Source organism: Biomphalaria glabrata, chromosome 3 (genome assembly GCF_947242115.1).
Source record: "Biomphalaria glabrata chromosome 3, xgBioGlab47.1, whole genome shotgun sequence".
Taxonomy (NCBI): Eukaryota; Metazoa; Mollusca; class Gastropoda; family Planorbidae; genus Biomphalaria; species Biomphalaria glabrata.
The window spans coordinates 32,066,610-32,094,289 of record NC_074713.1 but is presented as its reverse complement, the minus strand read 5'-3'; the positions used below and the strand labels follow the sequence as shown (position 1 = coordinate 32,094,289).

The 27,680-nt window shown below is 38.9% G+C and overlaps 1 protein-coding gene across 3 annotated transcripts in view; it reads right to left on the bottom strand.

Moving 5' to 3' along the window:
- The window catches only part of LOC106071377 (neuroglian-like), a 232,569-nt gene that overhangs the window by 62,833 nt on the left and 142,056 nt on the right, over positions 1-27,680 (bottom strand). For all 3 annotated transcript variants that reach the window (XM_056024540.1, XM_056024541.1, XM_056024542.1), the window contains one exon: positions 14,175-14,322. In XM_056024540.1, the coding sequence (XP_055880515.1) occupies positions 14,175-14,322 (148 nt within the window). The remainder of the gene's footprint in view (positions 1-14,174; positions 14,323-27,680) is intronic.

The window sequence follows — 27,680 nt, the reverse complement described above, 5'->3', positions numbered from 1 at the left end:
ACAGAGAGCGCGGCTCAGAAAAAAAAAAGTGGGGGGGGGGGGGGGGAGAACAAGTAATTTTCTCTTCTGCACATATGATTCTCGACGTCGCCCAAACCATGTCCCCTCCCGCTCGCACCCAGGCCCTCCCTAAAAAATGGACAACTGTGTCCTTCAGTAAGTGTTCACCCGTCACTAAATAGTGGCATACGCTACGACGCGGGTCAGCTAGTAAACATTAAATCAGTGATTCCCAAAGTGGTCTATATAGACCACCAGGGGTCTACGAAGACTTCCAATGGGTCTACGTTAATTATTTAAAATTGGGATTCCTTCCTTCCATGTCAAACAAGCGGTTGCCTAAGTACCAATTACACTGAGACAATGCCACGCTGACAAAATAGATACAGATTTGAAAAACTTTCGAACACTCAAAGATAAAGTTCAGAATAGACCCACAAAAATCTCTCTTCGACAGCACATAGAGAAGTTGATGGTTTGTGAGTGTCTGACAATATCCCTTTACTAATAACAATACGGAAAACATTAAAGGCAAAACATTGATTTCACCTGCCGTTTTCCATAAAGCTACATCTGATAGTATTACAAGAATTTCTTTCAGCAACCAGTTCAATGGCACAGCGGTGGCATGAGTTCTACAATTAAAAGCTTCTTATGTAATTGATTACAAACGACCTATATAGGCCTACAGTTTGGGATCAGCGGCTTCACAGACTCTCATAGGCTCGCACTGTGTGCTACAAACTACCTAATGGTCGCCGTCTCCTTATTTTTCCGCAGGGTTGACCCACGAAACCTTTTCTATGATTGGATATAGAATCAAGGCAGCAGGGTTTTTAATTCAGTTTTTCCTTCTGCTAGGTGGGCACAGCAAGCCAAGGTTCGAAGCTTACTGGTTTAGGCGCCAGTTACCCGCTCCCTCTCCTGTTAATGAAAAGAGTTACGCAGACTCAATATTTGAGCCACATGTGAAAGATCAAGAAATGCACGAGAAACTGCTCTTTACAAATCTCTTTACAATGATACTTAAGGAAAAATAATTAATTAATATTTAATGTTTGAAAGACTACTTTATAGAACAAAAAATTCCTATACGAAACATAATATCTGTAGCAATGGATAATAAACCTACAGAAAAACAAACAAACATTTCCAGTGTGTTTGTTGTTGATTCCAGCAATACATATTTATTGTTATTTTATTTTAATTGGTTTAAATTTAAATGTTATCTATAAAAAAATAGATAGATCTCTATAACGTACTATGTCGTTTTAAATAAATGACTTTTTCATTCTTCAACTCACTACAGTTTGAAATTTGTTTTAAAAAATGTTTTGATGAATTTACAAAATGTGTGCAAGTTAAGCAGAGGGTCTACCGAAATCCAGAAAGCATGGCAAGGGGTCTACAAGACAAAAAAGTTCGGAAACCACTGCATTAAATCATACATGTTTTAAGCCTATAAGATAAACTAGCATTTACCCACAGGCTACGCCCATTGATTTGTTTTCAGGCTATATATTGTTTATTTTGCCAGGGATCCCCTTCCTTTTGTTTTCTTACTTTTAACAATATAATATTATCAACTCCCTTCCAAACACACTCACTTTTGGCCTATGAATTCTTGATCACTTCTCTCTCCCCCACATTGACCCCTGCTCCTTGACAAAATGTTAATTTCTGTTATCACTTATTCCCTTTACCCCACAACTCAGACATAAAATAGTAACACATATCATCTTGTTTAGCTTTTATCAACATATCTGAAAGGCTCTCTGGTGTTTTTAAACATCATTTTTTTGCATCAAATGTTAAAATCATCTTAACTGTATCAGGATCGAGTTTATAAATTCCATTTCTACTTTAATGTACATCAAATTATTAAAATTAAATTGTGCAAAAAAAAAAGCTTTTTATAAAAATGTACAAAAAAGGGTTTTGCTCGATTAGTGACTTGAACCCTTGATCCTTAGAGTATACAATTGATTGGAATACTAAAACATTACATATACAAATTAAAGTGCTCTAAAACTGAAATAGAATCTTGAACTTATCAATAGATCGGCTTTATAACATAGTGGCTAGAAATTGTCAATAAAAAATCTTTGAGTTAACTTGAACTGGTATCAGTTACAATCATGAAAATATCTTAGTGGTTGTAGACCACAGGAAAGTCAGAGCAGGTTACAGTTTCGTATTTTTTTTCCCACAAGTGTGAGAATAAGTGATGAGTAAGTTAGGGTTTTTGGAAATATATAGAACCTTACATCGATCCACAATTCTTCACATCACTTTCTATTATTTGTCTATGTCGACTCTATGTTATTGTATTGTTTAATAATGTCAACCGGATTTTAAAAACCAAAATGTAAACAAAGAGGAGGTTACTCTGTTCAAAATTTATCGTGAAAATTCACTAATAGAAAGCTTCTCAACACTTCCTATGGTCTGTACACAGGTAACACCTAATGATTCCTTCCTTTAGAACTGCTATGGTCTGTACACAGGTAACACCTAATGATTCCTTCCTTTAGAACTGCTATGGTCTGTACACAGGTAACACCTAATGATTCCTTCCTTTAGAACTGCTATGGTCTGTACACAGGTAACACCTAATGATTCCTTCCTTTAGAACTGCTATGGTCTGTACACAGGTAACACCTAATGATTTCTTATAGCATACGTCTAAAGAGTTCAATGTAACGAACAAAGAAGTTCTTGCTGTTTCAATGTTCAGTCTGGTATTCACTGGTTGTATACAGTAGGAATTTGATCAAATATAGAAGTAAAAGTAAAGGGTTTGTTGAACAAGCAATTCGTTGTCCACTATTATCACGCAGAAGTATTTCTGCATCTTCCAAGTTATCAATGTCCATCTTTGACGATGAAGTTTGTAAAATGTTTTACTTATTTCGGATGTTCCTTCAGAGTTGAAGATAATTACTTCCTAGTCCAAACCTCCCGCAGGACGGCGGGGGATGGGAGCGGGCAGGGTTTGAACCCGGGACCATCGATAAGTCCGAACGACAGTCCAGCGTGCAAACCGCACGACCAGGCAGCCATCCACTTCTGACAACCAAAGAAATGCATGTCAAGGTAATAGTGTATCTTTTCTTATGGTTGATGAGGTCCCAGAATGTCTGACCACAAACTGAGCAGCTAGTAGGCTACCTGGAAGACTATTCTGTCATTACAAAGTTGATATCAACTCTGTCTGTCAGGTAACAGGAATGGACACGTTATTTCTCATGCACCCAAATCTCGTATCAAGTGAAAACTAAAACACAATTATTGGATGTACGTAACGAAACATAAATCCATAAAAAAAGAAACAATTATTTAATTAATTATTGGTTATTAATTATTTTGTTTGGTATCGAAAAAGGGAAATAAATGCTTATTAAAAGATTTGGCTTTATATATCCTTTTTTAGCGTTTTGTGCAGGTCTTTTTTCTCCCATTTTCCATTCTCTAAGTTGAACTTCTGCACTAATTATTCATATAGTCAATAACATAAAAAAAATAAAAAAAAAAACAATTAGTGATAGTTAATAAATTCTGTTTATATAGAAAAAGGAAGTTTATTCCTGCAGTATTTGGATATATGGCTGTGATTTTTGCAGCTATTTCTATTAGATAATGAGTACATATATTTTAGATCTAGACATCGCTTCCCATTGAAAAGACATTGACGTTTTCAAAGCGGGAAGTACTGCATTCCTTATTGATCTTGAAACTCGAAGACAAGCTTTAGTAATAGCATGACATCATTTTCATTTTCATCTTTGGACATTCTATCGGTTCACTGGTCAATACAAGTAGAATGGACACAGTAAAAAGACTACTTGATACAGTGAACTGTCCACACCAGACACAGTAAAAAGACTACTTGATACAGTGAACTGTCCACACCAGACACAGTAAAAAGACTACTTGATACAGTGAACTGTCCACACCAGACACAGTAAAAAGACTACTTGATACAGTGAACTGTCGACACCAGACACAGTAAAAAAGACTACTTGATACAGTGAACTGTCGACACCAGACACAGTAAAAAGACTACTTGATACAGTGAACTGTCGACACCAGACACAGTAAAAAGACTACTTGATACAGTGAACTGTCGACACCAGACACAGTAAAAAGACTACTTGATACAGTGAACTGTCGACACCAGACACAGTAAAAAGACTACTTGATACAGTGAACTGTCCACACCAGACACAGTAAAAAGACTACTTGATACAGTGAACTGTCGACACCAGACACAGTAAAAAGACTACTTGATACAGTGAACTGTCCACACCAGACACAGTAAAAAGACTACTTGATACAGTGAACTGTCGACACCAGACACAGTAAAAAGACTACTTGATACAGTGAACTGTCGACACCAGACACAGTAAAAAGACTACTTGATACAGTGAACTGTCCACACCAGACACAGTAAAAAGACTACTTGATACAGTGAACTGTCGACACCAGACACAGTAAAAAGACTACTTGATACAGTGAACTGTCGACACCAGACACAGTAAAAAGACTACTTGATACAGTGAACTGTCGACACCAGACACAGTAAAAAGACTACTTGATACAGTGAACTGTCGACACCAGACACAGTAAAAAAGACTACTTTATACAGTGAACTGTCGACACCAGACACAGTAAAAAGACTACTTGATACAGTGAACTGTCCACACCAGACACAGTAAAAAGACTACTTGATACAGTGAACTGTCGACACCAGACACAGTAAAAAGACTACTTGATACAGTGAACTGTCCACACCAGACACAGTAAAAAGACTACTTGATACAGTGAACTGTCCACACCAGACACAGTAAAAAGACTACTTGATACAGTGAACTGTCGACACCAGACACAGTAAAAAGACTACTTGATACAGTGAACTGTCCACACCAGACACAGTAAAAAGACTACTTGATACAGTGAACTGTCGACACCAGACACAGTAAAAAGACTACTTGATACAGTGAACTGTCGACACCAGACACAGTAAAAAAGACTACTTGATACAGTGAACTGTCCACACCAGACACAGTAAAAAGACTACTTGATACAGTGAACTGTCGACACCAGACACAGTAAAAAGACTACTTGATACAGTGAACTGTCCACACCAGACACAGTAAAAAGACTACTTGATACAGTGAACTGTCGACACCAGACACAGTAAAAAGACTACTTGATACAGTGAACTGTCCACACCAGACACAGTAAAAAGACTACTTGATACAGTGAACTGTCGACACCAGACACAGTAAAAAGACTACTTGATACAGTGAACTGTCCACACCAGACACAGTAAAAAGACTACTTGATACAGTGAACTGTCGACACCAGACACAGTAAAAAGACTACTTGATACAGTGAACTGTCCACACCAGACACAGTAAAAAGACTACTTGATACAGTGAACTGTCGACACCAGACACAGTAAAAAGACTACTTGATACAGTGAACTGTCGACACCAGACACAGTAAAAAGACTACTTGATACAGTGAACTGTCGACACAAGACACAGTAAAAAGACTACTTGATACAGTGAACTGTCGACACCAGACACAGTAAAAAGACTACTTGATACAGTGAACTGTCCACACCAGACACAGTAAAAAGACTACTTGATACAGTGAACTGTCCACACCAGACACAGTAAAAAGACTACTTGATACAGTGAACTGTCGACACCAGACACTGTAAAAAGACTACTTGATACAGTGAACTGTCCACACCAGACACAGTAAAAAGACTACTTGATACAGTGAACTGTCGACACCAGACACAGTAAAAAGACTACTTGATACAGTGAACTGTCGACACCAGACACAGTAAAAAGACTACTTGATACAGTGAACTGTCGACACCAGACACAGTAAAAAGACTACTTGATACAGTGAACTGTCGACACCAGACACAGTAAAAAGACTACTTGATACAGTGAACTGTCGACACCAGACACAGTAAAAAGACTACTTGATACAGTGAACTGTCGACACCAGACACAGTAAAAAGACTACTTGATACAGTGAACTGTCGACACCAGACACAGTAAAAAGACTACTTGATACAGTGAACTGTCCACACCAGACACAGTAAAAAGACTACTTGATACAGTGAACTGTCCACACCAGACACAGTAAAAAGACTACTTGATACAGTGAACTGTCGACACCAGACACAGTAAAAAGACTACTTGATACAGTGAACTGTCGACACCAGACACAGTAAAAAGACTACTTGATACAGTGAACTGTCGACACCAGACACAGTAAAAAGACTACTTGATACAGTGAACTGTCGACACCAGACACAGTAAAAAGACTACTTGATACAGTGAACTGTCCACACCAGACACAGTAAAAAGACTACTTGATACAGTGAACTGTCGACACCAGACACAGTAAAAAGACTACTTGATACAGTGAACTGTCCACACCAGACACAGTAAAAAGACTACTTGATACAGTGAACTGTCGACACCAGACACAGTAAAAAGACTACTTGATACAGTGAACTGTCCACACCAGACACAGTAAAAAGACTACTTGATACAGTGAACTGTCGACACCAGACACAGTAAAAAGACTACTTGATACAGTGAACTGTCCACACCAGACACAGTAAAAAGACTACTTGATACAGTGAACTGTCGACACCAGACACAGTAAAAAGACTACTTGATACAGTGAACTGTCCACACCAGACACAGTAAAAAGACTACTTGATACAGTGAACTGTCGACACCAGACACAGTAAAAAGACTACTTGATACAGTGAACTGTCGACACCAGACACAGTAAAAAGACTACTTGATACAGTGAACTGTCGACACCAGACACAGTAAAAAGACTACTTGATACAGTGAACTGTCGACACCAGACACAGTAAAAAGACTACTTGATACAGTGAACTGTCGACACCAGACACAGTAAAAAGACTACTTGATACAGTTAACTGTCGACACCAGACACAGTAAAAAGACTACTTGATACAGTGAACTGTCCACACCAGACACAGTAAAAAGACTACTTGATACAGTGAACTGTCGACACCAGACACAGTAAAAAGACTACTTGATACAGTGAACTGTCGACACCAGACACAGTAAAAAGACTACTTGATACAGTGAACTGTCGACACCAGACACAGTAAAAAGACTACTTGATACAGTGAACTGTCGACACCAGACACAGTAAAAAGACTACTTGATACAGTGAACTGTCGACACCAGACACAGTAAAAAGACTACTTGATACAGTGAACTGTCCACACCAGACACAGTAAAAAGACTACTTGATACAGTGAACTGTCCACACCAGACACAGTAAAAAGACTACTTGATACAGTGAACTGTCCACACCAGACACAGTAAAAAGACTACTTGATACAGTGAACTGTCCACACCAGACACAGTAAAAAGACTACTTGATACAGTGAACTGTCCACACCAGACACAGTAAAAAGACTACTTGATACAGTGAACTGTCGACACCAGACACAGTAAAAAGACTACTTGATACAGTGAACTGTCCACACCAGACACAGTAAAAAGACTACTTGATACAGTGAACTGTCGACACCAGACACAGTAAAAAGACTACTTGATACAGTGAACTGTCCACACCAGACACAGTAAAAAGACTACTTGATACAGTGAACTGTCCACACCAGACACAGTAAAAAGACTACTTGATACAGTGAACTGTCGACACCAGACACAGTAAAAAGACTACTTGATACAGTGAACTGTCGACACCAGACACAGTAAAAAGACTACTTGATACAGTGAACTGTCGACACCAGACACAGTAAAAAGACTACTTGATACAGTGAACTGTCGACACCAGACACAGTAAAAAGACTACTTGATACAGTGAACTGTCCACACCAGACACAGTAAAAAGACTACTTGATACAGTGAACTGTCGACACCAGACACAGTAAAAAGACTACTTGATACAGTGAACGTTCGACACCAGACACAGTAATCCAACGACGTTAAATCATGTAGTTAATGCGTACCTTAGTAGGTCTATTGACCTTTGGTTATATGACTTGAGTACAGTTGACCTTTGGTTATATGACTTAAAGTACAGCTAACCTTTGGTTATATTACTTGAAGTACAGCTAACCTTTGGTTATACGATTTGAAGTAAGCTAACCTTTGGTTATACGATTTGAAGTAAGCTAACCTTTGGTTATACGATTTGAAGTAAGCTAACCTTTGGTTATACGATTTGAAGTAAGCTAACCTTTGGTTATACATTTCGGTAATTCGCCACCCCTCCTGTCCCGTAACATTTGGAATGTCAGAGTCAGCTGTAAAAGCATACTTTAAGGAGAAGTGTGTACAAAGCTGTCTGTCTGTTACACATTTCCCCCTGTACAAAGCTATCTGTCTGTTACACATTTCCCCCTGTACAAGGCTGTCTGTCTGTTACACATTTCCCCCTGTACAAAGCTGTCTGTCCGTTACACATTTCCCCCTGTACAAAGCTGTCTGTCTGTTACAAATTTCCCCTTGTACAAATCTGTCTGTCTGTTACACATTTCCCCCTGTACAAAGCTATCTGTCTGTTACACATTTCCCCCTGTACAAAGCTATCTGTCTGTTACACATTTCCCCCTGTACAAAGCTGTCTGTCTGTTATACATTTCCCCCTGTACAAAGCTGACTGTTACACATTTTACCCTGTACAAAGCTATCTGTCTGTTACACATTTCCCCCTGTACAAAGCTGTCTGTCTGTTATACATTTCCCCCTGTACAAAGCTGACTGTTACACATTTTACCCTGTACAAAGCTATCTGTCTGTTACACATTTCCCCCTGTACAAAGCTGTCTGTCTGTTATACATTTCCCTCTGTCCAAAGCTGACTGTTACACATTTTACCCTGTACAAGGCTGTCTGTCTGTTACACATTTCCCCCTGTACAAAGCTGTCTGTCTGTTATACATTTCCCCCTGTACAAAGCTGACTGTTACACATTTCCCCCTGTACAAAGCTATCTGTCTGTTACACATTTCCCCCTGTACAAAGCTGTCTGTCTGTTATACATTTCCCCCTGTACAAAGCTGACTGTTACACATTTTACCCTGTACAAAGCTATCTGTCTGTTACACATTTCCCCCTGTACAAAGCTGTCTGTCTGTTATACATTTCCCCCTGTACAAAGCTGACTGTTACACATTTTACCCTGTACAAAGCTATCTGTCTGTTACACATTTTACCCCTTTCTTGCCCCCATTCCTAATCTCGGAACAAGTTGAACATTTGAACAATCATTAATTGTTCCTAACAAAACATGAATATATCGAACAATTGATCCATTATTTTATCAATTAGTCATAATTAATTAATTCGCTTCCATATATAGAAGGTACTCGCTAAGGGGAGATAAGCCTCGTGTAAAGAATCAGGTCATTGCCTGAAAATTTAATACTAACAATAGATAACTATAAGCCTTCAATTTACACAGCCACTTTCCTAGCTCAGAGTACGAATCACAGACCATCGAGATGACACTCCAGAGTGCATACAGCACAAATATGATTGTGTGCATGTTGGCTTAACTTTTGTTTTTTAGTTATATCTAAATAATGTAAGAAACTAATTAAGGTTGTGATTTATGTGTAAATTCTTTTTTTTTTTTTTTTTTGGTTTACAAATTGAAAATTCCTATAGAGCCTCAGTCTAATAACAGGAAGAAACCCAAGACATTATGTCAACCTACGTGTGTATACATGCCTTCAGTTGTCACTGCATTATAAAACTTTAACTATTATGAGGTCAGAAAAAAACATACAATTCATATAGCAAATACCTTGTGGGCCGGATCGTATGGTAATGCCCGGGCTGATTTTGACGCCCATCCCGCCCCTCATGCCAGCTACGCCCGTTGTTTCCTTCAATTGGTTTTATTAAAGCAGGAAAATCACTTCCTTTTTTTTTTTTTGTATGAAATTTCAATCTACGCCCCCCCCCCCATTTGATCCTCAAACTTTTCTGCCCGTGAAGTGTTGTATCTGTTACAATGAATTAAAACGGCCCCCCCCCCGGCTCTCTTTGCCTCTCTCTTTATTTGTCTGTGTGTCTCTCTGATTCCACTTTTAATTGTTTTCACACTGCGCACCCTAATGTTATCTGGCATAAGACTTTTGACTTTTTATATGAAACGAGCCTCTTCATAGCGCCCTCCCCCACAACACACACACACACAACACACATGCTTATAGCCCGTAAATTCTAGTATCACTTATCCGCTTTACACCCCTCCCGCCCGCCCACAACAAAGAAGTTAGTCCTACGAAAAATCTGTGATCCCTTTTGAATGTAGAGAAATTACAGTGCAACAAAGTATTATTCTTTGCTCTGTCTCTCTCTCAAAAAAAAAAAGTAGACTTAAGATCTTTTTGATGCTATTCAGACTTAGTTTTGTTGTTTTTGGAAAGCCTCTAAAAAGAAGCGGAAATAGCGTAAGGCATATAAAAAAATATATTTACTCAGGGAAAGAGAATTGTCTTTAAAAATACGGTATTCATGTGTTGTTTCTTTTTATGCTTTATATATAGAGCGCGACTTTTGGGGGAAATACCGAAACAAAAAATACAAAGGTTTGATAGGAAGCTTGTGGTTCTTCGAGAATTGTGGTCGTCAGGTTGTGAATCTGTCTAAACTGCTTCTTAGCAAGCACCTAAGAGGTAATAGTATGTACAAAATTTCATGCGAATCCGTACAACAGTTGATGAGATCTGTAAATAATTACATTAATCAGTCATTGGTACAAATCTACTATATACTCATATCAACAGAGGGGTGCCAAACAAAATTTAAAGACAAATACTATTCTGAGGACAATTTCAATTTTTTAAAAATATATTTTTCATTAACGAACATTTTCGCATAGATCAGGGGTTCTCAACCTGTGGATCGCGACCTCCTTGGGGGTCGATAGACGATTTTCCAGGGGTCGCCAAAGACAATTGAAAAAATGGATTGTTATTGTCTATTCTATTGCTGTGTGTGTGTGCGGGGGGGGGTCGCGGCTAAGTGGGGGATTGTAAAAAGGGGTCGCCGAGCATAAAAGGTTGAGAACCGCTGGCATAGATCGAATTACTTGTTACTGTTATGTTAATTTGAATTCTACAAGCACCTTGTACTCGCGTTAAATCTGATGTCTACACCGGGTAAATCACACTATGTCAATAGGCATAGAAACATACAATGCAAACAAATATTTATAAATAAGACATCTGACTATAGATTCTAGTTTAGTGACCAGTAGGCCTACATTCTAGTTCAGTGACCAGTAGGCCTACATTCTAGTTTAGTGACCAGTATGCCTACATTCTAATTCAGTGACCAGTAGGCCTACATTCTAGTTTAGTGACCAGTAGGCCTACATTCTAGTTTAGTGACCAGTAGGCCTACATTCTAGTTCAGTGACCAGTAGGCCTACATTCTAGTTTAGTGACCAGTAGGCCTACATTCTAGTTTAGTGACCAGTAGGCCTACATTCTAGTTCAGTGACCAGTAGGCATACATTCTAGTTTAGTGACCAGTAGGCCTACATTCTAGTTCAGTGACCAGTAGGCCTCCATTCTAGTTTAGTGACCAGTAGGCCTCATGAGTAAACCGTTAGGACAGGAGTCAATAAAATAAAATAAAAATAATAAAAGACATTTGTTTTGCTAAATCTAGATCTACAATAATGTTTTTTCCCCGTTTAGAATAATGTAAGTTATCATTTTGGTATGTTTTGTTTAAATTTTGAGGTCAGAGTTTCTCAAACTGTGGAGCACCCCTCCCCATTACCTAGGGTGTTGACAAAGGGACGCGATTTTTTTAATAACAAAAAAACTGTTGCAGTTGAAGGTATCCATTTTTGAGTATTAGTCAAGTCTAAATATTATTTTCAAATATAACAAAAAAAAAAATGGTTACATTACGTTTCATCTTCTAAGTAAGACCTTTAAGACCGTTTTATTGAGAAGTGTAGACAAGCAGTTACATTACATTTCATCTCTTAAGTAAGACCTTTAAGACCGTTTTATTGAGAAGTGTAGGCAAGCAGTTACATTACATTTCATCTATTAAGTAAGACCGTTTTATTGAGAAGTGTAGGCAAGCAGTTACATTACATTTCATCTCTTAAGTAAGACCTTTAAGACCGTTTTATTGAGAAGTGTAGGCAAGCAGTTACATTACGTTTCATCTCCTAAGTAAGACATTTAAGACCGTTTTATTGAGAAGTGTAGGCAAGCAGTTACATTACATTTCATCTCTTAAGTAAGACCTTTAAGACCGTTTTATTGAGAAGTGTAGGCAAGCAGTTACATTACATTTCATCTCTTAAGTAAGACCTTTAAGACCGTTTTATTGAGAAGTGTAGGCAAGCAGTTACATTACATTTCATCTATTAAGTAAGACCGTTTTATTGAGAAGTGTAGGCAAGCAGTTACATTACATTTCATCTCTTAAGTAAGACCTTTAAGACCGTTTTATTGAGAAGTGTAGGCAAGCAGTTACATTACGTTTCATCTCCTAAGTAAGACATTTAAGACCGTTTTATTGAGAAGTGTAGGCAAGCAGTTACATTACATTTCATCTCTTAAGTAAGACCTTTAAGACCGTTTTATTGAGAAGTGTAGGCAAGCAGTTACATTACATTTCATCTCTTAAGTAAGACCTTTAAGACCGTTTTATTGAGAAGTGTAGGCAAGCAGTTACATTACGTTTCATCTCTTAAGTAAGACCTTTAAGACCGTTTTATTGAGAAGTGTAGGCAAGCAGTTACATTACGTTTCATCTCTTAAGTAAGACCTTTAAGACCGTATTATTGAGAAGTAGAGGCAAGCAGTTACATTACGTTTCATCTCCTAAGTAAGACCTTTAAGACCGTTTTATTGAGAAGTGTAGGCAAGCAGATCGAGTTATTAATCTTTAAGATTCTAGCGAGTACTTTCTTAGGTTAGAATGGTCCATGTGACATACCTTCGTACACTTGACACTTTGTACATAAACCATAATTCACGCTACGTCTTTAAGACGCTAATGGTAACAGTTCCCTTTTAATCTTTAAGAGTATCCTCCATTGTCCTATCTCAAATGTTTCATTTCCAATCCCACTTATGTTTAATGTATACACATAGAATCTTAAAAGTGTTTACTCAGAACAATTACTGCAATGATTGCATATAAGAATTATAGGTTTTTATGGCCAATTATTAAGACGCGACCTATTTTCCTCATGTGATTGAAATGTTTTGTGCCTAAAACTTCATCAGTCAATAACTCAATAGACGATAACGTAATGCAGATTACATGAACGGTTAGATGAACCGGTGGAGATAGACAGATAGTTTGTAAGTTAGTTAGATAGATAGATAGACAGATAGTTTGTTAGTTAGATAGATAGATAGATAGATAGATAGATAGACAGATAGTTTGTTAGTTAGTTAGATAGATAGATAGACAGATAGTTTGTTAGTTAGTTAGATAGATAGATAGATAGATAGATAGATAGATAGATAGATAGATAGATAGATAGATAGATAGACAGATAGACAGATAGTTTGTTAGTTAGATAGATAGATAGATAGACAGATAGTTTGTTAGTTAGATAGATAGATAGATAGACACATAGTTTGTTAGTTAGTTAGATAGATAGATAGATAGATAGATAGATAGATAGATAGATAGATAGATAGATAGATAGATAGATAGATAGATAGATAGATAGATAGACAGATAGTTTGTTAGTTAGATAGATAGATAGATAGATAGACAGATAGTTTGTTAGTTAGTTAGATAGAATAGATAGATAGACAGATAGTTTGTTAGTTAGTTAGATAGATAGATAGATAGATAGATAGATAGATAGATAGATAGTTAGTTAGTTAGTTAGATAGATAGATAGATAGATAGATAGATAGATAGATAGATAGATAGATAGATAGATAGATAGATAGATAAATAGATAGATAGATAGATAGATAGATAGATAGATAGATAGATAGATAGAGAGATAGATAGATAGATAGATAGATTGCATGAATCGTAAAGAAATCTTTGAAATCTGAATCACATCTAATGTAAATAGTTCCAGCGCTAAACAAAATTGAAAAGCAATCCATATCTTACCGTCCATTGAATGTGAAGGTGACCTGGTTGATCACCAATGGTTCTTAAATTTTTGGGATGTTGAGCAGGAGCCTGTTCAGTTGTGACACATGACTGTGTAGAAGGTTCACTGGGCCTACTTGGTCCAATCTTGTTGTAAGACGTCACTCTATCAGATTAGAGTCATGTACAATTACAGAACATTACATTCATGTACAGTTACAGAACATTACGTTCATGTACAGTTAAAGGACATTACGTTCATGTACAGTTACAGAACATTACGTTCATATACAGTTACAGAACATTACTTTCATGTACAGTTACAGAACATTACATTCATGTACAGTTACAGAACATACGTTCATGTACAGTTAAAGAACATAACATTCATGTACAGTTACAGAACATTACATTCATGTACAGTTACAGAACATTACGTTCATGTACAGTTAAAGGACATTACGTTCATGTACAGTTACAGAACATTACATTCATGTACAGTTACAGAACATTACATTCATGTACAGTTACAGAACATTACGTTCATGTACAGTTACAGAACATTACGTTCATGTACAGTTACAGAACATTACGTTCATGTACAGTTAAAGGACATTACGTTCATGTACAGTTAAAGGACATTACGTTCATGTACAGTTACAGAACATTACATTCATGTACAGTTACAGAACATTACATTCATGTACAGTTACAGAACATTACGTTCATGTACAGTTAAAGAACATTACGTTCATGTACAGTTACAGAACATTACATTCATATTACGTTCATGTACAGTTAAAGGACATTACGTTCATGTACAGTTACAGAACATTACATTCATGTACAGTTACAGAACATTACATTCATGTACAGTTACAGAACATTACATTCATGTACAGTTACAGAACATTACGTTCATGTACAGTTAAAGAACATTACGTTCATGTACAGTTACAGAACATTACATTCATGTACAGTTACAGAACATTACGTTCATGTACAGTTACAGAACATTACGTTCATGTACAGTTACAGAACATTACGTTCATGTACAGTTACAGAACATTACGTTCATGTACAGTTACAGAACATTACATTCATGTACAGTTACAGAACATTACATTCATGTACAGTTAAAGAACATTACATTCATGTACAGTTACAGAACATTACATTCATGTACAGTTAAAGAACATTACATTCATGTACAGTTACAGAACATTACATTCATGTACAGTTACAGAACATTACATTCATGTACAGTTACAGAACATTACATTCATGTACAGTTACAGAACATTACATTCATGTACAGTTACAGAACATTACATTCATGTACAGTTACAGAACATTACATTCATGTACAGTGACAGAACATTACGTTCATGTACAGTTAAAGGACATTACGTTCATGTACAGTTAAAGAACATTACATTCATGTACAGTTACAGAACATTACATTCATGTACAGTTAAAGAACATTACGTTCATGTACAGTTACAGAACATTACATTCATGTACAGTTAAAGAACATTACATTCATGTACAGTTACAGAACATTACGTTCATGTATGGTTCAATAAATTCAGGCAAAAGTTGGTAAATTAAAAAACAAATGGTGGCTGGAGCTTTCAGAAAACATACAAAAATACGCGGACGCAGGAGAAACGCGCTCACTCTTTGAATCAGTCCGTTGCTTAAGGTCGAACATATCAGACGCCTTTAAGAACTGCCGACAGCATTGTCTTGCTAACGACAGAGTCCGACTTACTTATTCGGTGGACATAGCACTATAGCTTTTGTTTGTTTTTTTAGCCACAAAATGTTTCTGCATAGTCTGATACTGAAATCCCGCAGCAATGCCAGATCCCACCTCACCGCGGTTGTCGCGTGAACACCCCACGTGGGGGTGGCCAAAATGAACTGGTTTTTGGTTGCAGTTTTAAAGGCCAAGTGACCAATGTCAAAAACTGCCACACGTCTCCGCCCCCACTCCAGCATGTGGGGAAGCCTGGTGAACCTAGTAGCCTCTGCATCTGATTCGCAAGGTTTGGTATGGGGGCGACAAGTCTTGAGTCTAACGTGCTACGATACAGCGCGCCACTAACGTTGAGAGGCCTCGGAGCCAGTGATATTTTAATTAATTTTTATATTCATTTTATATTCTAATTCTTCAAAGGAGCTATTCAGGATCACCGCTGAAATGTTAGGGGGAGCAAATAACGAACTTTTGCCGTCATCTATCCCAGTATCTGAACTCACTGATTCCTTCAATAGATTCTTTATTGGGAAGATTGAGCAGATTAGAAATGACATGCCATCCCTCTCATCACAGCTTGATTACTCTCCAATCTTTCAAAATTCTCCTTTTGGCGAGTTACAGCGTGTCTCGGAAGATTATTATTTTAAAAATGCCTTGATCCCATTCCAACTTCATTGCACCTTGAATGTTTAGATGAGCTTGTACCCACAATTACTAACATTGTGAACTCTTCACTGACTTCAGGTATTGTACCACAGCAATTTACGCGTGCACTTGTCAGGCCCATATTAAAGAAATCCAGTCTTGACCCGAAATGTCTAAAAAAAAAACTATCGCCCGGTATCAAATCTTCCCTTCCTGTCAAAGCTTCGGGAGCGCATCGTGTTAGTGCAAATTCTTTCTCATCTTGAACAGTACTGTCTCTTTGAAGAATTTCAATCTGAATAAAGGAAGTGCCGTAGCACAGAGACAGCAGTGGTCAGGGTACTAAACGACTTACTTCACTATTCCGACATAAGCCACATATCAATTCTTTCCATGCTGCAGCCTTTGATAAGCTAGACCATGAAATTATGATGGCCAGATTCTCTGCCACTTTTGGTTTAGCAGGAATCGACCTAGAGTGGCTTGGATCCTACCTGACTGAACGCACCCAAAGTGTAGTTGTTAAAGGGACAGAATCAACAAGCTTGCTATTGAAGTACGGAGTACGAATACCCCAAGGATCAGTTCTAGGCCCAGTACTGTTCACTATGTATACATTCCCACTCAGCGGTGTCATACGGCCAACCGACATCTTATACTTCTTTGCCGATGACTCACAGTTATTCCTCAGTACCCTCAGTGGTGTCCCATCTGGCAGAGAAAATCAGGGGTACCGTTGCAAGGCTGAACGATTGGATGGTTGAGAAAAAGTTCAAGATGAACGAAGACAAGACAGAAATAATTAAGATTGGCACTCGGAACAATGTCTCAATAGTCGAGAGCACAGTTTCTCTTTTTATTACGAACTGCTAGGTTCCTTATGTCCATGTAGAGCGCAATCTTGGAGTTTTCTTCCACTCAACACTATCTTTTGACCCACACATAAGTCAGCTCTGCAAGGGTCTTTATCTGCAGCTGCGCAGATTAGGCCAGATCCGACCATAGCTGTGGCATTCATACTCTCCCGCCTTGACTACTGCAACGCCGTGCTAGCAGGTATACAAGATGACAAAATAGGCAAGCCTTAACGTATTCAGAACAACGCCGCTTGAATAGTCCTTAAAAAAACAAGACGAGATTCTGCTAATACTACGCTCTTGCGCACGCTCCATTGGCTTCCTGTGAAAGCAAGAATCGACTACAAGGTGGCCACACTTTGTCATCAGTGTATATATAACAATGAAATGCCCCTATACCTTAGCGAACTGATCACTCCATATGTCCATCATAGAGCCCTGCGCTCAATGGACTTAACGCTTCTAGTGGTGCCACGTTTCTCCCTCAAAAGCTACGGTCTGCGGGCTTTTTCAGCGCACGGACCAAAGGTTTGGAAATCACTCCCCATTGATCTCAGACAGACAACATGCTACACTACTAAGAACATTAAGACCTATCTGTTAAAAATATTTTTAGATTAGTTTGTCATGTTAGCTCTCGTGTTTGTGTTTGTCTTGTTAGCTCTCGTGTTTGTGTTTGTAATGTTATCACAGCGCCTTGAGCCTAAAACACTTTGTTTGTTAACAGCGCTTTATAAATAACATTTTTATTATTAATTATTATTATTATTATCTAGCTATTGTCTCAACGATGGGAAAGGCCGATTGTCAAACATGCAACCAGTCATTTCAATGTCAAGTTCGATAATCGAAAAAGCGAGTATGAGCAGTACCGGTGCAACAGGCTCCGACCATACAACGGCAACAATGGGTTTATGGTCGCAAAGTGTGCTACCGTTGGATATCAACTTAAGAGAGAACGGTTCCCTCTACAGGACAAACGCCACGGTGTGAGACAGGTGGCCAGCATCCCCCGGGCACGACGCCCGGGCCCAGTCCAATGTACCAGAGCGACACGATGGTCTCACGCACAAACAGGGGAGTTGTGCCTCCCCCACTAAAACCCGAAAGGTGACCGCACCAGGAGGCAAGGGGAAGTGAAACACCCCCACCCGGTTACGATCGTAGCAAACAGCTTTGGATAATCCACCTCAATCTGAATCGGCAGTTCTCCCTGAAACGGATCGAGGTCTATACGATAGCAGAGCGTTTCAAGGCAGATGTCCTTTTGTGTCAAGAGACTCGGCGTTCAGCCGAAGTGCCACCCCTTCTGTATGGCTTGACCGCTTACCGGTGTTCCTGCTCGAGGTACCAGGTGTTAGTAACGTTTGTGAGAAATACGCTTACGGCCCAAGTTGTGGAATCCAGCTCCCCTGTTGGACCCGGCGAGACGGACAGTTGAGGAGTACATGTACAAATATGGTCAGCGATTCACATGCGTGAACCTCTACAATCCACCTACGTCTGAGTTGAAATTCAAACTGCGTGAGCCATTTGACAAAAGGATGATCGTTGCAGGTGATTTTAACGCTAAATCCCTCGCATGTGGATGCCAGGAGATAGACGTCAGAGGGCGTAGACTACTTGACATATGTGACGAAACAAATCTGGTTGTCTTGAAGGGCAAAGAATGCCCCTCCCCCCAACTTTTTGCACATCGGCAATGGGGGCGTGTCGCGACCAGATTTGTCAATGGTGTCAACTGACATAAGGTCCCAGTCGAGAGTGGACGTGCTCAAAGATGTCGGCAGCAATCACCTGCCGGTCTTGGTCACAATTGAACTCGCAAAGCTCAACATAAAGTCCCCATACACAGAACCAAAATGTGTATACAACCGTGCTGGGGTCTGTTTAATAGTGTATCGGAAGCCTCTTTGAATGGACTGGATGACCAAGCTGGATGCATTAACCGGACTAACGGGCTCTTTGTTAAGGCCATCTTCAGTGCCGCTCGAAGAGCTATCCCGCGGTCCCACGGTGGGCAAGTTTCGGCCCTTTTGGTCTCCCGCTCTGGCACGCCTTATCCGACTGAGGGCTGCATGAAGGCGGCACAGTCGTCGACAAACTGATGAAACCAGACGTGCTTACAACAAGTTGTCGGTGTAGGTGAAGGAAGCCATTGCGGAGGGTACGAGACTGAAATGGGCCAAGACCTGCGCCAACCTCAGGCATGGAGACTCCTAAACAACTTAAATAGGGCGAAAGAACCAAAAGCAGCAGCGACCCTGCAAACGGCTCAAGGCATGGTGGTTACAGACTGTAAAAGGTCGGTGGTTCTGAATCGTGTAAAAAGAAGCGAAGTGTCGAAAGCTCTAGACAGAATCAGGAAGGCCAAAGTAAAACGCAGTATGGTCTATGGCGAAGATTAGACTAGCAATACACTAACTCTTTCACCCACGGAGAGCTAGACATTGCACTTCGAAGTGCAAATTGCGAAAGGCGCCGGGTCCAGATGGACTCAGCAACGAAATGTTGAAGAATCTCGGCCCCATCTGCAGAAGGAAATTGTTGGAATTGGTCAATGGTACGTGGACTCAAGGGAATTTCCCCAAGGCTTGGCGAGTGGCAACGATTGTTCCCCTTCTCAAGAAGGGGAAGGTCCCGGATCGTGCAGAAAGCTATCGACCCATCTCGTTGACGTCCAACGTTGGGAAGACAGCTGAACGCATGATCAACAGAAGGCTCACATGGTTCCTAGAGGAAAAAGGTCTCATTGCTCCTAAACAGGGCGGGTTCAGGCAGCACCGAAATGCGATCGATCAGGTGATGTTATTCATGCAGAAGGTGGCGTACGGCTTCCAACGGGGCAACACAAATCAACATGCTCAGTCGACACCAGCGGTATTTATCGATCTCAAGCAAGACTACAACAGAGTATGGAGGCCTGGTTTGTTGTTAAAGCTGATGAACCTAGGTGTCGGTTCACACATGCTTAGGTGAATCAAAAAATTCCATACGGAACGGACGGTACAGACACTTGTTGGTAAGCCCGTGTCAAGGAAACTTTCACTGGAGCAGAGCGTGTCACGGGGGTCGGCACTCAGTCGTACACTTTTTCTCGTCTACATTAACGACTTGCCAGCTCTCTAGAAATGCCAGAAACTTCTGTTTGCGGATAATATTGTGTTGTTACGCATAGAGCTAGCCGTCATATTAGCTGACGAGAGATATATGCGGCTGGAAGATGGATGCCCACTCAGGAGTCTGGTCGACAACTGGGAGGGCAGGAGACGCCTCAAAAACCGGCCCTGCTTCATGCATGTGGCGCGTTGGCTGGTCAGAGAGATGAATCTGCCGGTGAAGCGGGCTGCTTTCTCCCCGTCCGGTTCTTTCCCCATGATAGAGGCTCTCGGCTTGCCGACGATACGGAAGTGCCTTCTTGACCCAGTGGTAACAAGGCTGTGTGACCATACAGGCTACTACGTGCAGCCAGAGAGACTATCGCATCGTATCCAGCAGGAGTGACCACCATCTTCACAGACGGCTCTATGTAGACGCTAGAGGGCACTATGAGAGCTGGGTATCGGGCGGTAGTTCGACTCTCTGGCACCCCCGAAAGTGACAAGCTCATGGGACCCTGCAGCCCCGAGGCTGAATTGGAGGCAAAGTTCAAGGCAGTGGAATGGGTGGAAGGAAAAGTTTGAAACGGGGCTGCGCCAGCCAATGACGTCATCTTATTTACCGACTTGTTGTCCGCTCTACAGGCCCTCGAAGGGCTATTTGAAGGTGTCAGAAGGGTAGAAGAACTCAGCTCGATCGTGGAGCGCCTTCTACAACTCGCCGTGAACGTTACCTTGCAATGGGTGTTAACAGAACTCTTCACTTTGTGCTGGGACATATGTACTTTCCCGCCAGAACTACGAGATGCCACAAACATATCCCTGTATAAAACAAGGTTACAAAGATAGTTTGTGTGGAAACACAAACTTAAAATCGGCCCCCGAAGTGGTCCACGTAGAGTCTTCACCAGGATTCGAACACGGGACTTCCGGTTTCAAGTGCTTTATCCCTTAGCCACAGCATCTTCATATATTCATTTAGCGTACACTTATATTTAAAAAAAAAAATTATTAACCTTATCCATACATTCCAAATAAATGTTATGTAATGCAATAAAGAAAAACTAAACAAGATTACAAAGAGAGCCGGCCCGAGTGGGAGATGTATCCCTGTCAGATCCGCATATTCGCTGGTCGACAGAGGATATGGCATCGAGCAGGGTATGAAACTGAGACAGTTGAGATAATCAGTCCTGCGCGCTAACCGCACGACCAGGCAGTGCTCTTAATCTAATGACAAACTGGTTACAAACTACTAGCCTACTATTGATACTATGCCTACACATTTATTATCGCTGAACAGTCGAGTCTGGTCTATATCATTTATTCTTACTCTTAGAGGAATGCCTGGTGGTAAGCCGAACTTAATCACAGTTCCATCTTAATTACTTTGTGTATATTTCTCACTGGATATTATCATGTGTATTTTGCTATTTCATTAATATTTAATTAGTGCATTGTGTATTTCTCACTGGCGTAAGTAGAAAACATAAACATGGCATATGTATATATTTATGTATTGCATTAATCTATTAATGCTGCGTTGCTCAATTGATCGTTGATGCAACCATGTGTACCTCTTATTTTATTTCCTTTATCTCGGCTGACCGCCTTGATAATTTTACTAGCTCACTAATACTGCGCTTAGAAAAGAGATATGAATTATCTCCCCTGTAGTCATTCTACTTTAACAAGAGTTGCGCCCCTTGAACGGACGCTCTCCCCATTCAAGTCGCTCCTTTGTTTATGGCCGCCCCCCCCCCTTTTTTTTTTCTCTTTCCATTTGTGTTGTTTATTTGAGATTATTATTTCCCCTTTTATGTACATTTTTATATTGCTGCTATCAGTCATCTATTTTCCAAATGTTATTTGTCATCATCTCCCCATTGTGCTCTAAAGCAATTTCAACAATCTGACGAATGCACCTCAGCCGAGGGCATCGATAAGATGCATTAGAGACATGTCCTAACTTGTCTTTATTTATCCGCAGCCTCCCTCAGGTGTCTGCCTATTGCCTATGTACTTAGTGCTACTCAGCACTGCATTCCTGCCTATTTGCTATTGCGTATCATCTCCTGCCTACTGGGATCTACTCAACTATTTGCTTGGATCCCCTGCCTGTGTACTTGGTGCTATTCAGCACTGCACTCCTGCCTATTTGCTATTGAGTATCTTCTACTGCCTATGTGGACGCTATTTTTAATGTTTTGTCTGTTTTTCCGTCATGTTAATAGCGAGGAAAAAAAAAGACATAAAGCTATTGAAAATCTGATTAAAATTTAATTTCCCTTCCGAAACATCGCATTAGTTTTTTTTAAGTTTCTATAATAGATTGTTCCTGATGTTTATATATTTATAGTGAGAGAAAATAAGAATTCCAGATTAGTCAAATAAAGTTAATTAAATTTGTGAGATTGTCTGTTATGAAAATTAGATGTACCATAGACTTATGGAGATTTTTTCAAACCATACTTTGGTGTTAGAAGTTGTTTTCCTTAAAAATCGGAGCATAATATTAACGATAATTAGATTTTCTAACGTTTTAGCAAGAAAGTTAAATGTAGTGTAAGAGAGAAGTGCGATTTTACATAAATAGAGTTAAACTATTTTTCGTAAAAAATGTGTTTTACTTATTAGAAGAGGGATTTCAAACATTTATTAGCGTTATTAGATTTTTCAAATAAAATTCGGATCATTTTTGGCGACGATTTGTAAGAAAATTAAGGTAATGTAGGTCGATTTCTTTTTCGAAACAAAATCCGGAACATTCTTTACCGATTAAACAACTATTATTATGTTTCGGCAAGAGAATGAACTGTAAAATAAGTCTAAAAAGTGATTTTCAATAATCGTTTCTAGTAAATTACTTTCTTATTTTAAAATCCTAAATAACCTATTGTCGATATTTTGAAAAAAATAAAATTATTTGACATAAATTTGTTTTAAGTTAAAAATTCGGAACAATTGATATTGATAAATAAACTACAGTGACGTAGTGTCAAAGAATATAAGTGTAATATTAGTCAATTATGCGATTTCAAACAATCATTAGACATAATTTATTTTTTATAAAACAATATCCGGAACAACTTTATAGTTAATGAAATATAAATCAGTATAGATATTTTTAGTTAGCATTTATATGCTATTTACATTAAAAAACCGGAACAATATATTAAAGATCATGTGTTTCTTGCAACTTTAAGCATGGAAATAAAATCTGATATAAGTTAGAAGAGCAAACAAATATTTATTGGCATTGATTTGTTTTTCACAAAACAACCGGAACAATCTATTATAGATACTTAAAACTATTGCAATATTTCTGAATGAAAAATTAAAGGTTAGATCAGATTTACAATAGCCTCTAGTGTTATTTGTTAATCTAATCGTGACGGACAGACCGACCAACAGACAAAACGCACAAAAATAATCTTCTTTTATTCAGATGAGGGCACTAAACAAAAATAAATAAAATCTGATTTTTTAAAAAAAGTTTAAAGAGTTGGTTTAGTTGCTTAGTATGTTGCGACGTTACGCTACTTCACGAAAGTCGCTGCATAAAAAGTCCATTTAAAAAAATGTGCGTGATATTTACATACAAAGTGCATTATTAGCCTTTATAAACAAACAGAAATGTTTTCTTTTAATTTTAGCAGCTAGTTGACAAGAAAAAAACATCTTTAACTATTATTTATATTTGTTGTAAACATTTCTTGTACATTATATATACATATAAATGACTTCGTGATACTAAAAATACACAAATATTATTCATCTTTGTTAGCATATTATAACATTGCCTCCCTTACATTTACGTAATTGTTTTAGAATTGGTGTATTTTTATGAAAAAATCGCTTGCATAATTAATTTTATAAATTAAATGGTTTGTTTTAGAAAACCAAAAGTAGCCGTTGCACCTAAACTTTTCAAGCCGCATTTAATGATGAAATAATATTTTTCTTATCTCTTCTAGTTTTCGAGATCTGAGTGTGACAGACGGACAGACGGACATTTTGCACAAACCTAATAGCGGCTTTTTCCCCATACGGGGGCAGCTAAAAAAGATTTATTCTTCTTACAAAATTAGATAAATTGGCAACACGAAGAAAAATAAATAATTCTGGACCTACTTTAGCAAGTGAGCTAGCTACAGTTGTGTACAAATGACTTGACAAGACTTTCCCCTCGCAAATAAAAATTAATATCTCCATTGTCATTTGTCATACAAACTAGACCTAGATCTAGCTAGATCTAGACCTAGTAGTTATAGATGTAAATCTAGATTTAAGATCTAGGTCTAGATATAGAAATAGATCTATGTCTAGATATAGAATTAGATCTAAGTCTAGATCTAGATCTAAGTCTAGACTAAGTCTAGATCTAGAACCACTAGCGGATCCAGTACTTTGGAGTGGGGGGGGGGGCGATTTTTTTCCAAACCCTAACCCTAACGCCCAGTAAACCCTAACCCTACGCATAAACGTGCATACAGCGCGCGCGCGCACGCACACACACACACACACGCACGCGCACACACACACACACACACATATATATGTATATATATATATATATATATATATATATATATATATATATATATATATATATATATATGTATATATATATATATATATAAATATGAGAATAAAAAAAGCAGCATTTCTCAACCTTCGGCGAAAAACAAAACAACTGGGGCAGCGCTATAAGGTTCTCTGGTGAAGTTCGGGGCGAAGCCCCGACGCCATAAGCGTTTTCTTGCTTTTTTCACTGCAGAAACGCATTCTCCTGACAAGTACAGCTCATTCTTCACAATGTATTTCGGAGCGAAGCCCCGACGCCAAAAGCGTTTTCTTGCTTTTTTCACTGCAGAAACGCATTCTCCTGACAAGTACAGCTCATTCTTCACAATGTATTTCGGAGCGAAGCCCACGCCAAAAGCGTTTTCTTGCTTTTTTTCACTGCAGAAACGCATTCTCCTGACAAGTACAGCTCATTATTCATCAATGGAGTTCGGGGCGAAGCCCCGACGCCAAAAGCGTTTTCTTGCTTTTTTCACTGCAGAAACGCATTCTCCTGACAAGTACAGCTCATTCTTCACAATGTAGTTCGGGGCGAAGCCCCGACGCCAAAAGCGTTTTCTTGCTTTTTTCACTGCAGAAATGCATTCTCCTGACAAGTACAGCTCATTTTTCATCAATGGAGTACAACCCTGGTACAACCCTTTTTCATTTAAATTTACTAATGATACAATTTGAGATTAGAGTGTGGTACGACATATTTACAATGGTCACATATCAATACGTAGTTTATATTATATAGATATTCAACTAATTTTATTCACAAATTATGATTCTCCACAAAAATAGGATCGCCCCCCCCCCAGCGCTCAGAGGGCTAGAGTGGGGAGGGCAGTACATGCAATCGCCCCCCCCCTCACCCCACCGAATCGGCCAAAATACCAGAAAGGGAGCGACATAATATAAAATGTAAATATTAAGTCAACTAATTTTGTTCACAAACTATGATTTCTCCATAAAAACGGACCGTCCCCCCACTCAAAGGGCTTAGGTGGGAAGGGCAGAAGAGGTATTCGTCTCCCCCCCCCCCCACCACCAATCGGCAAACAGGGAACGACATAATATAAAGATCGGTTAAAATATCAATAACAAATTACAAGGATATAGATATCTAATTGATTTTGTTAGCAGGCTGTGATTTCTACCAATAAATTGGACCGCCCCCCCCCACTCGAAATTGTAGGGAGGGGGGCGGGATTGATACCATAGCACCCTACCGACCCCACCAAATCGGCCAACATACTAGAGGGGGGGGCGAAATAATCTAAAAATAGGTTGAAATATAAATAATTAGTATAGATTTTTAACATAAGTAATAAATTCGTATACAAACTGTGTGAATCCTATACTAAAGTTCGTCCGCCCCCCCTCCTTCGGGGGGGGGGGGGTCGGCCGAGTGGGGGGGGGCGATCGCCCCTACCGCCCCCCCCCTGGATCCGCCAGTGTCTAGAACTAGATATAGAATCTTGATATAGAATCTACTATATCTAGACTAGAAGTCATATGAATTTACACGTTTAATCTTAAAATGACTAGACCTAGGCCAAAGTTATGATCATGAATAGTACGTCTTTTTTTTCCCAGGTAATGGTGTACTATGCTGTTCGTATCCGATTCATTTCTTAATGCAGGGGTGTAGCTAGGGATTTGAACCTCTTTGGGGGCCCCGGACTGCCGTATTCACCATCACAACTGCTGATGAGTAGAAGACTCAGGGACATCATTCCAACTGATCCCAGACACAGACATTACTCAATACTATAAAGACAAACGATGGAAAAACATACAGAAGAAATCAACGCTTTCTGAACAAGAGTTTCGATGAAGACATCTCTGGGTACTATGTTACTCATGAAGACAATGAACAGCAAACTGTTGGAACAAACGAAACTGACAGTTATAGACCAACGTCTAGAAAACTTGTGCCAGTCAAGACAACCAGAAGTGGTCGAATTTTTAAAGTTCCAAGTAGATATCAGTCTTAAGAACTTTTAAAAGGAAGGATGTGATAATAACTTCAAAAGGAAGGATGTGATAATAACTTCAAAAGGAAGGATGTGCTAATATTATATGATATTACGTCATTGTTTGTTGTTTATGTTTTGTGCGAAAGCAAAAGGATTTGACGGAAATAAAAAAAGAGTCTTCTGTCTACTTTGATAATCACAGTCTCCGTTATAATTATCATTATTATTTATTAATGTCTACAGTATATTAATGTGACAAAAGAACAGATTCTGTGCACTGCTTCTAGTGTTCAATCTATCAGTTGTTGATTCAAACAGTATGATGATTTTGTCGAGATGCAAGGAAACTGCTGACGTAGCTTCTTCTCTTGTATTACTCTTTTTTTTTTAAATCCCGACTTCATCTTCTTTCAGTTAGGCCCATCTCTGGGGTTAATTTGGAAAAAAAAGTTAAACAATTCATGTACAGTTCCAAAAAAGGTGACAATTGTTGGATCTATCTCAACAGAATGAAAAGTTGCCAGGTTGAGAGAGTGTCTATCACAGTTCAGAAATGTTGCTTTTGGATTTATGCCTAACAGACGTATCCACAGGCTAGACAGACGGCC